Consider the following 13,832-nt stretch of genomic DNA (forward strand, 5'->3'; position numbering starts at 1 on the left):
ACTTCATGTTGTTTCAGCGGTATTTTGCATCATATCTTTTGCAACACGTATTTCAAACACAGTTCACACCAACAGTTTATTTTCGCATTTCGGATTTCACTACTTTACTGACATTTTATTAAATCGTCGTTGAAAAATGTACTGAAAACGACGGCATAGAGGCATTTTACAACAATGACATGTTCTGAAGAGTTGTGTATTACATTCCAGGGAATATTTTTCCAAAGGAAAATATTCAGAAAAAATGAACGGTTTTGGAGATACGTTGCGAAATGTATAAAAATTGTGGTATTTTTGCACATATTTTGAAATTTGAAGCAATAAATGTAGTTTTTCGAGTTCATTATTTCTCCAAATATTTTATTCTTGTCCTTATCTACAAATTTGCTTCAGAGGTCAGAAGAAGATTCGCATTGGTTTCAGAGATATAGCCTCGAATTTCTTTAAAAACTCAATATTTAACCACGTTTAGATGGGGCCATAAAATCCGAGCTGGATCTGACACAACAAAACCCAACTAGGGTTTCTTGTCGTTTGGGTCTGTAATTTCAAAAAATGCTCAGTTCGAATTGTTTGCACGAGATCACCTTAAAAATGTTGCACAGTGTAATCTAATGACCACACTGGTTGTATAATTAGTAAAACCATCACAGCCACAAAGATATGCCAAAAGTTGTGGGTCTTCGCGGGCATATATTGCCGAAATTTTGTCAAAATATTGGTAGAACACATTCGTTCGTCACTGAATATCCGATTTTTTGGCACAATACCAAATTGTTTATTATGACTCTCAATAACTGGAGGAATTTTGAAAAAAATCATCATATCCCACTTTCTGAGGTTTCTTTGTTTTGTGATGTCATCAAAGAAGATATTTTTTTATGGAAACAAATTGGTTGGATGTCACTGAGTTACGAATTATCTCAAAGGAATTTTTGCAATAGTAACTCTCAACATTGAGATACTATTATAAATATTTAAAATTCCTATATTTTTTTACGTCCAATGTGGTTGAAATTTGAAAATTTGTGACAATATCGTACATTTTTTGCATAGGGAAAACATTTTTAAACATATATCTTCGTGTTTGAATGTCTAAAATATAACAAGTAAGAAAGTATCAGACATAACCTCAGCCTGTGTATATTGAAAAAAAATTATCCCAAAATACGTATGTATTTAGGGGGTTTTAAAAATTTTGGGCGTTTGAACAGACAAAAATGTTGATTAGGATTAAAGATCAAAAGTTTTGCGGAGGAGATACTAAAAAAAATGATCGACATTGACCGTTATGGAAGTGGATCTCCAGCCGCAACATATGGTGCCATAGGGGGTTTTTACATTCTTCGGTCTGTTTGCTTAAGAAGTATGAGACAGCTAAAGTTGCTTCAACAAAAATCAAAGTGATTCGATATCAGGTCTTAAAGTGAACCTATACGAAATTTTGTGTGGGAGGTACCGGATGGAGTTGACAAATATAGTCCATATTTAAACTTGATCTATATCTGGAAGATATATTAGGATGTGTAAAGTATAGACTAGAAACTTAAACTATTTTTGGACAAAATATTACTAAGACCATATTTTGGACCGAATCAGCATAGTCCGGTCAAAATAGACATGCGTATAAGGGGGAAATAGCAAAAATTCCCACAAAGCTGAATTTTGGTGGAGAGCTAGGGTTGGCCATTAGAAGCAACTTCCTAAAAGTCCCCATCGATCCCATGTGTGCAAAACAAGTTATTCGGGGTCAAAGGTCATTTTTGGAGGCATTATTCAGTTCTTTTTAATTTTTCTCAAAAACGGTAATACTTAGCAAAAGCCCGCTAAAGTAAAAGTTGTAGATTCAATAATTGTCTACAAAATTGGTCTTCATGACTCTTAAAAAAGACTTGCCATTTTCGAGATATATTGATCTAAAGGTCAAATAAAATATTAGCCGCGTAAGTACATTATGAGGCGAACCAGTTAAAGCTTTCAAACGATATCCACCTTGCAGTAATCGGATCAGTAGAATCGGAAAAAATCGGAGAGTTTTCGTTGGGGTCGTCCCCTTTGGGCTTTCGATTATACATGTGGGTTAAATGGTCTATTTTTGCATAAAATGACTCTAACATTGAATAACTCTACTAAACACACTCCGATTTTGTTGGAATTTTTTTAGAAGATAGCTATAATATCGCTCTTCAAGAAAATATATATTTTTTTGGGGGACAGACCCGATTACTTCGCTTATTTTAGCAGGTTCGTCTGAATATGTGCATATTTCCCTTATAAGTGCATAAAAATCATGTGTTTTTTAGAATTTCTTATGGTGGAGGGTATAAAAGTTCGGCCCCACCGAACTTAACAACTTTTTACTAGTTTTAGATAAAGAAGGAATGTAGACTTACAGAAACGACCTGTGATGTGATAAATGAAACTATGATCGTTGACAATGATAAGAAGTGTGATAGTAGGAGTACCTCGAGCGAAAATGAATAAGGCACCGTATTCAAGCTTTACATAGAAATGAGTATAATGTGAATATTCAGTAAAATGCTAAAGGTGAAATGATGATAGCTGACGGCGAAATGAATATCTCAGCACCAATTCATTCCGGAATTCTTATCGTAGGTTAAGAAATAAATATCATACCTTTAATTTTTTTAGAAATAACACACACATGCATATTTATTAAATATGTATGTATTTTGCAATTGTATAAATGCTTTGTCAACAAAATTTTGAATAGACGGCAACTGGAACGTGTAATCCTATCTAATAGACAATTTTCATCCACATGTTCTATTTACCAACAAACGAAAACTATTTCTCTACTCTATTTGTTTGCTTTTGTAAATCTCTTGATAACCATCCGGCGATTATAAATCATACCGACATACAAACCCAAAAAACAACAACCAAACAAACCAACTGTCCGACAATAAGTATTGCACTTGGTCATCTAGTTTGTTTCAAGTGTGTGTATGTGTGTGTGTACATGTATTTGTGTTCAACCCAATATCCTTTCAAGCAACATTTCATAATAATGGCAAATTTCACAGAACATTTCTACTCTGACTTATATGCCAATTGACCGGAAATTGGGTCTAATTGTGGTATATCACATGTGTTTTGTGTGGGTTTATTGCTGTGTATGTGTATGTGAAATGGTATCTAGTTGTAGGATTATTGTTGTGATCTGCAGATTAAAAAAACACAATCATAAAACATCATTTTTCCTTACGATAAGATTTAAACTCATGCATTGGTATGCTCTTTTAAGAAGATTCCACAAACATTTTAAAAAGTTATGAAAGTACTACAAATAAATGTAAATATTGGATTTATTGTAAATAATTGTCTGTTATAAACATTAAAACAAAAAATGTTGAAAATATCACAATAAATAATAAAAATATATAATTTATTAAAGCATCTGAGGTATCTACAAAGAAATAATAAATTTCCGTAATGTTAGAATATTATTGTGGATGACAGAAAATCCTTTTTTTACCCAAACTATGTACGTATTTATTATAGAATAAATGTCCCACATTTTATTTTAACAACCATCAATCCTCTGTAATTAATTTTCCATTTTCTACACTAATGTCACCTTTGTCACACTGCGGTTGAAAAGCAATTTCCATTGCATTTGTTGTCACACAAAATTGATTGAACATTTAAAATCACATCGACTATTTCCAATTTATTTTCCACATTCATATTTAACCTTTGTTGTTTGTGGGCAAAGTATTTATTATGTGTGGTGAATGCACTGCAGCACATGTGAAATTAAATATTCTCAAACCACAGCAAAAATTTTTTGTTACCAATTTAACTAATTAGATTGTGTTATTGTTCTCTTTTCTCGTTATAGTGAAAACAAATTGGAATACATTTTGGTGTAAAGCATGAAGATCAATGAAATAAAAATGGCAACTCCGATAGAGGAAAAAGTTGATCAAAATTTAAAGGTAAGTATAGATTATAAGAAGTATGAAAGTATAAGTCAGCTGTACCGACATAGATACACCTTCAAGCTCGGACCTAACGAAAAATGTGGTTTTGAGTTTTGCCAGGAATTATGGACTTGCACCTGAAAACATGTACCGTCGTAACTAGGGCCGTATACACAATATTAAATATTGAAATCGATCTTAGACGAGTCCTTAATCTGCGCTCTTTCCAAACTTTGAGTGGGAGGTACTCGAAAGAGTTGTCCGAAATAGTCAATATTCATACATAATCCGACTTACCCCCGAAAAAAATGGCGCCGCCGTAACAAGCCCATTAATGAAAAAAATTCAAAATTTTTTGTGGGAGTTACAAGATCTATGCCTGGAAGAAGTTATGACCAATTCGGTTATTTCCTTTGAGAGTTACCGTGCGCACCATATTAGCGACAATTTCTTGAACTTTTGTGGGGGAGGTACCGAAGGAGTGGAGCGAAATGGTATATCTTCAAACTTAAAATAAGTTTGGGCAAATATTACGATATCCAAAATTTGAGCCAAATCGGCTGATGCGTTCCATATTATCGTGTGCACCAGCCAGACAGACAGACGGGCGGCTAAAACAACTCCAAATTGTCTGAAACGGATTTCGTCCAAAAATACTTGAGGTCTAAAATCATTATTTTGATGAGTCATAACTTTGGTAGTATGTGTTGACAGTAGTTGAGAAGCTACATCTTGGTGGCGCGAGTATATTTCTGATGAGTCGGGAGGATGATGTAGGACATAATTTGGTTCCGTTTGTAATATTGGGCGGTGATCATTTTATACCCTCCACCATATCATGAAAGGCATACTAAATGAAATAATAACACTGTGAACACAAATTTTGTCTATGAAAATGCGACAAAATCGACATTTTTTCAGAATATTTCGAAGCTGAAAAAGGTCATCTTGTGGTACTTTTATAGCGGCTCTTAAAATAAAGAACTAAAAGGACATTGAAGGAAGCGAGTTAGAAGGTCATTGTGCTCCACGACAATAATCCTCATTTGATTTGACTAAAGACATGTCATCTCAAAAATAAGCTGAAGCAACAGTGAACAAAGATATAACGCTAATTCCTAATGTCTTACAGGGTCTCCAGCAAAAACTTCGTCACGCCATAACGCGGAAGTTCGACTCAAGGCGCATCTGTCCCTCGGGGTTCTTAATAATAATAATAATAATAATAATAATAATTAATAATTGTCATTCCATAGGCAGGTCACGCTCAAAGATAGGCTATATCGGTCCACGTTTTGGTATTACCCCATATAACGATACCTCCCGCTTTCAGATATTTTGAGGATTTTTCCTACATTTCTTTGACCGAACTACCCGCAATTTCACACAAAATTTTTCAATAAAAAAATTGTCAACGATTTTCGGTATGTGACATTTGAAAGTTCCTGCAGCCATGAAACTTATCCACCACAAATTTTCTAAATAGGTCCATGTGCATAACCCACATATACCCGATTTCGGATATGGCCAGTGGTCACAAAACTTCTACATCAACAATTTTCAACATGAGTCGATTTTTTAATAGCCCCCATATAATGAGTACCTACCGAGTTTTGGTATTTTAAGAAATTATGCTCATGGTTTTAGCTAAATTATTTGACAACACTTCGATATAGCCCCCATATAAAGGTACCGTCCGATACATTTTCTGGCCTAATTTTGGCATTTGGGGTATCAGTGGTCGAAAAACTTCTCCACATAAACTTATGGACAGGAAAGAAAACTATTCCATTTTTTTTATTTTTTGAAATTTTGCCTGTTTGGGCGAAGATCATTTTTTTAATGATTTTTTATTAATTTTCTCGTTTAGAGTTAAACTTAATGATCGAAAATTCTTTGCAAGTGCAAAAGGAAAGCCAAGGACTTGAATCCACTCAGTCACCAAATTTACGTGACCTGGTTTCGCTATTAGTTGAGTAGCTCTTCAGACGTATCGACTGTGGGATGGCTTCTTTGTTTTAGAACTTTTGGTTTTTCAAATGCAAATGTGTTTTTATACATTCACGGATGTGAATTTTTTGTTCAGAATAGTTCATTGTAGAGTGTGTGAATATTTCGGCCCGGCCGAACTAGCCTCTTTACCAAATGTGCCTCATCAAAATAATAGTTTAAGATCCCAAGTATGTTTGGACGAAATCTGTTTCAGACAATTTGGAGTCGATTTAGCAATGTCGGTCCGTCGGTCTGTCTGGCTGGAGCGCACGATAACTCTCGACCGGCTCAACCTATTATGTCCAAAATTTGGCTTTCGTAATATTTTGTCCAAACTTAGTTTAAGTTCGAAGATGGGCTATATCGGTGCACTCGTTCAGGTACCTCCCCCACAAAAGTTCGAAAATCTTCGGAAAATTTGTGCGCCCGATAACTCTTGAAGGGAGCAACCGATTTGGTCCATGCTTTGCACATCGTGAAATTTCTACCAGACTTAGATGAGGTTCCAATATGGACTCAATCGGTCCACGCCTTCGGGTACCTCCCACACAAAATTTCGGAAAAGTTCAGTTTAGGACCTGCTCTCGAATCGGTTTGTTTTTTGTTGTAGCAACTTATATTCGCTGCCCGAATATGACGGTACAAGTTTCATCAGGGAAAATAGTGCGAAAGGTTAAAAAAAGCCTACGGAACCATGTGTAGTAGTTGGAGCGTTCAAAATATTATATTTTGTCCAAACTTATTTTAAGTTCGAAGATAGACCATATCGGTCCACTCCTTCAGGTACCTCACCCACAAAAGTTTGAAAATGTTCGGAAAGCCGATTTGGTCCATACTATTCTTAGCGTAAATCTCTACGGGACATAGATTAGGTTCTTTTTGTGACAACTTGTATCGCTGCCGCCATTACGACAGTACACGTGTTTTCAGAGGAAAGTCCATACTTCCTGAGAAAATAGTCCGAAAGGTTTAAAATAACCCCATGTCACCATGTATAGTGGCTGGAGCGCACGATACGGATCAGCTGAATCGCTCCAAAATTTGGACTTCGAATCCTGTTTTTTTGCTGAAACAACTTGTATTCGGTTTCCCCATTACGACGGTACATGTTTTTTCAGGGACAAGTCCTTACTTCTTGAGATAATGACCCAAAAGCTCCAAAAAGCCTGCCGGCACCTATTAAACTGTGCAGTAAGATAACCCTAGTTGTACTTCGTATTATATAGACGTCAGAAGTATTGTGTGTTACTTCTTTGCTTTAGCTGAGGCTATATATCTGTCCGCCAAGCCGAATAACACTTTTTTACTTGTTCGTACTGAAGTTATGACACATTTCGCTCGCATATGATCATTACACAGAACTGTAAGCTTATCTTTATATATAAAACTCAATTGACGTTTGTTGGTAATTGAATCAGTTGAAAACGGCTGGAGCGATTTGGATAATTTTTTGTGGAAATGTTAGTCATAGTCCAGTTTAGGTTTTTTGCAAAGAAAAATTGGCCACGCCCACTTTTCCGCCCACTTTTATAAATATGTTATATCTACGAAACTACTCAATAGATTTTCCTGAAATTTCGAGGGAACGTAGAGTGATGGCCCCCGGTTGAAATAGGCACATATTTGGTTGAATTTCAGATCGGGTGGGGTACCTCCCCTATGCCCTATTTTTGTAAAAATGCAATATTTGCAAAAATTACAAATGTATCGGTTTGAAAATTAATTTCCGAGCCAATGGCGATTGTGTCTCTGACCATACGTGCTTATTTGGGGCATTAAGACTGGACAACGCCCACTTGTTTTAAATATGTTATATCTACGAAACTACTGAATCGATTTTCCTGAAACTTTCTGCGAATGTAAAGGGTTGGTCCCCGATAAAAATAGGCGACAAATTTTTTAACTATCGGATCGGGCGGGTACCTCCCCTATGCCCTATTTTTGTAAAAATGCAATATTTACAATAATACGAATGTATCGGTTTGGGAATTTATTTGCGAGTCAATAGCGATTGTGTCTCCAACCTTACGCCATCTTACAAATTCAGTTGAATTTCGGATGTATCTATTACGAATTGTATCTATTTGGAAGTTAATTTGCGAGACAATTGTGGTTGTGTCTCCGACCTTACCTACTTTTTTAGGAACCCAAGACGTGACCATACCCACTTTTTAAAATATGTTAAATCTACAAAACTACTGAACCGATTTTCCTGAAAATGTCAGGGATGTACAGGCATATTTTCTGGAATTTTGAAGGGGGCATATTAAAAAAACGCCTTACCTTTATGAATAAACATCAAATGCCGTCATAACCCAACTTAGGTCTTTTGGAAAGAAAAGTTTACCACGCCCCCGAAAACAGGTTACATATTTTATGGAATTCAATAAAATATGTAACCTGTTTTCGGGAGGCGGGGTACATCCCCTATGCGATATTTAAAAAAAACGTTATATTTGCAAAAATTATGTATGTATCGGAATAAAAATTTACGGATTATTCTACAATCTAGGTACTTCTTTGGAGTCCACAGGAACGACCACGCCTGTTTTTTTTAATATGCCATAACTCCAATACTACTGAAGGGATTTTCATACAATTTGCAGGAAAAGCTCAATGTTTGCCGTTGTTATGTATATTTTATGAATTTCGGAAGAGGTGGGGTGCCTTCCCCATGCCTTTCTGTAAAACACTATATGTATAAGCCAAACTTATGATTATATCGGTTTCAGCATACATTTTGGTAGGCAATGGAGTTGTGTGCACCCTAGGTACATATTTGGAGCCAAAATACCGGAACAGACCCACTTTTTAACATGTTATATCTTGAAAACTGATGACCACGCCCACTCTTTTCAAAACATTATTTTTTCCAAAACTACTGAACCTAATTTAAAGAAAATGTTCAGGAATGTCCCGTAGTCCAAAATGCTATATATTTGTAGACGAATTTCGGGGCTTATTATTTTATAATCGCTATATTTGCTAAATTTATGAGTGCATCAGGTTGCAAATTAGTTTTCGACACAACTGTGGTTGCGCCCCCGATCAAGAAAAACTATATATTTACAAATGTACTTAAATGGTGAAGTTCAACGGACCATCAGCCAGCTAAAACATGTAAGTCTCAATAAGCGGGAGAATTCGATTTAACCATTTTTTAACTTTAATAATTAGATAGCTTTAAGATAAAGACAGGGACATGGACGATAATAAATCCTAAAAGGCACAAATTGGCGAAAAATCTGACAAAGTCTGTAAGAGAAAAGAAAGGTTACAGACAAAATCTGTTGATAAATTTAAAATCCTTCTCGGTTTGACAATATACCGAAGAAATAAGGTAGAAAATGTCTATTTTTGCATTGTCAAGCATAAAGTCGATAAAAAGTTGTCATTAAAACTCATTACGACGGGCCAGCAACGCGGGCCGGTGTCTGCTAGTTTTACATATGTTACAAAACCTAGTTTTTTTTAAATTTCGTGCTGATCAGCCTATGATTTGTTCAGCGACTACAAAAATAGACCAAAATTTCGCTACTTGGCCAATTTCACACCATAAAGTTATAAGTGTCTTTTCTGGTTGGAATAAAAAATGTACCGTCATAATAGTGGCGCCGATTACAATTTGTTCCAAAAAAATCAGAACGATTCGAGAGGAGGGAGGTACTCGAAGCAGTGGACCGATATAGTCCATATTCGAAACGTATCTATGTCTGGTAGATTATTACAATGGACAAAGTATGAGCCAAATCGGTCAACGATTTATCGTGGGCACTACATTAGCGAAAAAATTTTAATTGGCTTTGTATTGTTGGACTGCAAAATAATACTTGTTGTGTATTTATTTCAGCTAAAGTCCATACTTTGTTGCTTCAAAATTTGAAGAAACAAAATGTTTAACAGTGGGTATTGAAATTGATTACTACGAGCGGAGGCAGAGAATACTATAGTTTCGGAAGCAGCCAAACTTCCTCATCAGTTCTCTTAACCGCTGACTCTGTATCAATAAACAGGTCAATAAGAGTGACCAGAAAATTAAACAGAACGAGAAATTTTCTGTATCCTCCTAAATCTGTTTACCGTACAATTGAGTCAGAATAATCAAAATCATATACCCACTACTGTTTTTTATGCTGTCTTTGCATTTTGAAGCAACAAAGTATGGACTTTAGCTGAAATAAATACACAACAAGTATTATTTTGCAGTCCAACAATACAAAGCCAACAACAATAACAGGCAATCAGCACGGCCTTACTTGTTGACTACGCATAAAGCAAAAACAACATTTTGTTGTGATCTCTGCTTACTGCAAACAACACTACTTATGCTTGTCTTCTTTGCGATGCAAAGACAGCATAAAAAACAGTAGTGGGTATATGATTTTGATTATTCTGACTCAATTGTGCGGTAAACAGATTTAGGAGGATACAGAAAATTTCTCGTTCTGTTTAATTTTCTGGTCACTCTTATTGACCTGTTTATTGATACAGAGTCAGCGGTTAAGAGAACTGATGAGGAAGTTTGGCTCCTTCCGAAACTATAGTATTCTCTGCCTCCGCTCGTAGTAATCAATTTCAATACCCACTGTTAAACATTTTGTTTCTTCAAATTTTGAAGCAACAAAGTATGGACTTTAGCTGAAATAAATACACAACAAGAAAAAATTTTAACTTTTGTTGGAGAGGTACCCGCGGGAGTGGACCGATCTTCGAACTTTATGGACTAGTATGTAGTATGGACTAGTATGGACAACAGATGGTTTTAGACTCCAAGTACGTATGGACGAAATCCGTTTCAGACAATTTATAGTCGATTTAGTCATTCCATTCCGTCTGTCTGGCTGGTAGGAGCGCACGAACGGATCAACCGATGTGGTTAAAGATTTGGCCTTCTTGATAAGTTATCCAAACTTCGATCAAGTTCAATAACTGCTACCTCCGCCACAAAAGTTCAAAAATTTTGAAAAACATATTGTGCGCACGATTACTCCCGAAGGCAGTAACCGATTTGGGCCCTACTTTGTACGTCGTAATATTTGTACCAGGCATAGATCAGGTTAGAATATAGACTCAATTTCAAAAAGTACAGTTTGAGATCAGCTCTCGGATCGTTTTAATTGATTTTGCAAAAGGTTGTTCTGGGGGCCCGTATTACGAGGTTTAAGTTTGAAAATGGATCATATCGGCCCACTCCACCACAAAAGTTCAGCAATTAAGTGCAGTTTAAGGTTTGTTCGAGGATAATTTGGACATTTTTATTAAACGTATTCATTGTGGTCCTGTTTACAGCGATATAACATGTTTGTGGGCAAATCCATGCCCGCTGGTGACTGATGAGCGTGATATACATATGTACATTAGATCGACCAAAAAACCGTAATTTTGTTCCTTTTGATTCAAAAACATTATATATGAAATTTTAAGATTTAAACCGTGCCACCCGTACTATCTATGTTTCCATACTAATTTGTATGAGGCTATAGTAATTGTTATGGTCCAATCGATGAACAATTTTTTACCACTTTATTGTAGTGGCTAATAAACGTATCCTCCAAAAAAATATTGTGAAAATCAGATTGGATATTGGGTCCTATATAGATAGATATATCGAAAAATTATCCGATTTGCGCATATGCTAAATATTCATGTAAAACATATGCTAAATATTCATGTAAATATAGTAATACTAGCAAATGCCCGCTACTTCGTATGCGGAAAGGGAACAAAATATATATAAACAATATTTAATACGGGAATGGTGAATACTGGAGATTCTGTTGTACTAAGACCTATTTTTATTACCAATATTTTTTTTCGGTTGTAGTCAGAATTTACAAAAAAAAATCTGAAGTATCGCATCCCTACACAACTACCATATTTTTTATTTCGAATTTCCTGGTTTTAACCCTTCACTAACACAGCATTCCCTTCCAGTACGAATTTCCAAACACTAAACTTTATCTCACGCCTTCACAGCAACAATCACGCACATTTACAATGCAAGGTTCTAGCTTTAGCGGTTTCGCCCAGAACCTGAATAGGTCCGTTAAATTTTCGGCATTCAAAATGGTCATAAAAATCCAAAATGACCATAAAAATCCACGTTTTCGTATATCCCCATATAATGGTACCTCTCGACTTAGTGTATTTTTAAAGATTACTTCCTTATTTTTCAAAATATATCTATCTTTTCTCCTGAAACCCATTATAGTACTATTTAGTACTTTTTGTATCCTCCCTACCTCCACTCTAAACACCAATTGCTAATCTAGTACCGAAATTCAAAATTCCAGTTCTACCCTTTACAAAGTCACAAATTGTACAAAATTCTCTACCATATAGCAAATACCAAAAGGTACCAAATTTTGTACCATTTAGCACTTTTCGTACACGATTTTCCAAAATGTACTTTAATATCTCAGCTCTATCCGTTCACCTAACCCCAATTTATAGGCAATGTAGTTCCATTTAGCACTTTTCCATAAGTATGAATTTCCAAAACTACCTCAATCCTCACTCCAACAGTAATCTGTTCACGCAAATACAGCAAATTCCGTACCAGTTAGTACTGCTTCGTTCACATTAGTACCATTTTCCAAAGCTTCCTCCATATCTCAATTCTATATTCTAACAGTAATCTTAATTCCAAATTTCAGGATTCCAGCTCTTCAAATACAAATCATACTAAACTCACTACCATTTAGGACTTTTCGACCTATTGTACACCTTTCTTAATCTTAATCAGTGACCCCCATTCCAAATTTCAGGATTCCGGCCCTATTCGTTAACCCATATCTAAATTGTACTATATTTAGTACTTTTCGTATAAGCTTAGTTCGAATTCCAAAAATTTCAGGATTCCAGATCTATCCGTTCACCCAAATCCAAATTGTACTAAATTTAGTATCATTTAGTACTTTTCGTGCACTTATAGCTCGAATTTCTAAAAACTTTTCGTTGTTACTCTCCATCAGTGACCCTCATTACAAATTTCAATATTCAAGCTCAATCCGTTCACCCAAATCAAAATTGTACTAAATTTAGTACCATTTAGAACTTTTCGTGCACTTATAGTTCGAATTTACAAAAACCTTTCTTTGTTACTCTCCACCACTGACCCTAATTTCAAATTTCAGGATTCCAGCTCTATCTGTTCTCCCAAATCCAAATTGTACAAAATTTAGTACCATTTAGTACTTTTCGTACCCTTATAGTTCGAGTTTACAAAAACCTTCATTGTTACTCTTCATCAGTGACACTCATTCCAAATGCCTGTATTCCAGTTCAATCCGCTCACCCAAATCAAAATTGTACTAAATTTAGTACCATTTAGTAGTTTTCGTATCCTTATAGTTCGAATTTCCAAAAACCTTTCATTGTTACTCTTCATCAGTGACCCTCATTCCAAATGTTTGTATTCCCGCTCTATCCATTCACCCAAACCCAAATTGTACTAAATTTAGTACCATTTAGTACTTTTCGTGCACTTATAGTTCGAATTTCTAAAAACCTTTCTTTGTTACTCTCCATCAGTGACCCTCATTACAAATTTCAGGATTCCAGCTCTATTCGTTCACCCAAATCATAATTGTACTAAATTTAGTACCATTTAGTACTTTTACCCTTATAGTTCGAATTTACAAAAACCTTTCATTGTTACTCTTCATCGGTAACCCCCATTCAAAATGTCTGTATTCCAGCTCAATCCGTTCACCCAAATCCAAATTGTACTAAATTTAGTACCATTTAGTACCATTTAGTACTATTCGTGCACTTATAGTTCGAATTTCCAAAAAGTTTTCTTCGTTACTCTTCACAATTGACCGTAATTTCAAATTTCAGGATTCCAGCTCCATCCGTTCACACAAATCCAAATTGTACTAAATTTAGTAC

General features: G+C 35.4%; 1 protein-coding gene across 1 annotated transcript in view; it reads left to right on the plus strand.

The window, feature by feature from the left end:
* The window catches only part of Syn2 (Syntrophin-like 2), a 377,372-nt gene that overhangs the window by 229,279 nt on the left and 134,261 nt on the right, over positions 1-13,832 (plus strand). Inside the window, exon 2 of the mRNA XM_073957890.1 lies at positions 3,866-3,962. Coding sequence (XP_073813991.1) covers positions 3,900-3,962 — 63 coding nt within the window. The 5' untranslated portion in view covers positions 3,866-3,899. The remainder of the gene's footprint in view (positions 1-3,865; positions 3,963-13,832) is intronic.

The sequence above is a fragment of the Musca autumnalis genome, unplaced genomic scaffold (assembly GCF_047663935.1).
Source record: "Musca autumnalis isolate F117 unplaced genomic scaffold, ASM4766393v1 scaffold_5, whole genome shotgun sequence".
Classification (NCBI taxonomy): Eukaryota; Metazoa; Arthropoda; class Insecta; order Diptera; family Muscidae; genus Musca; species Musca autumnalis.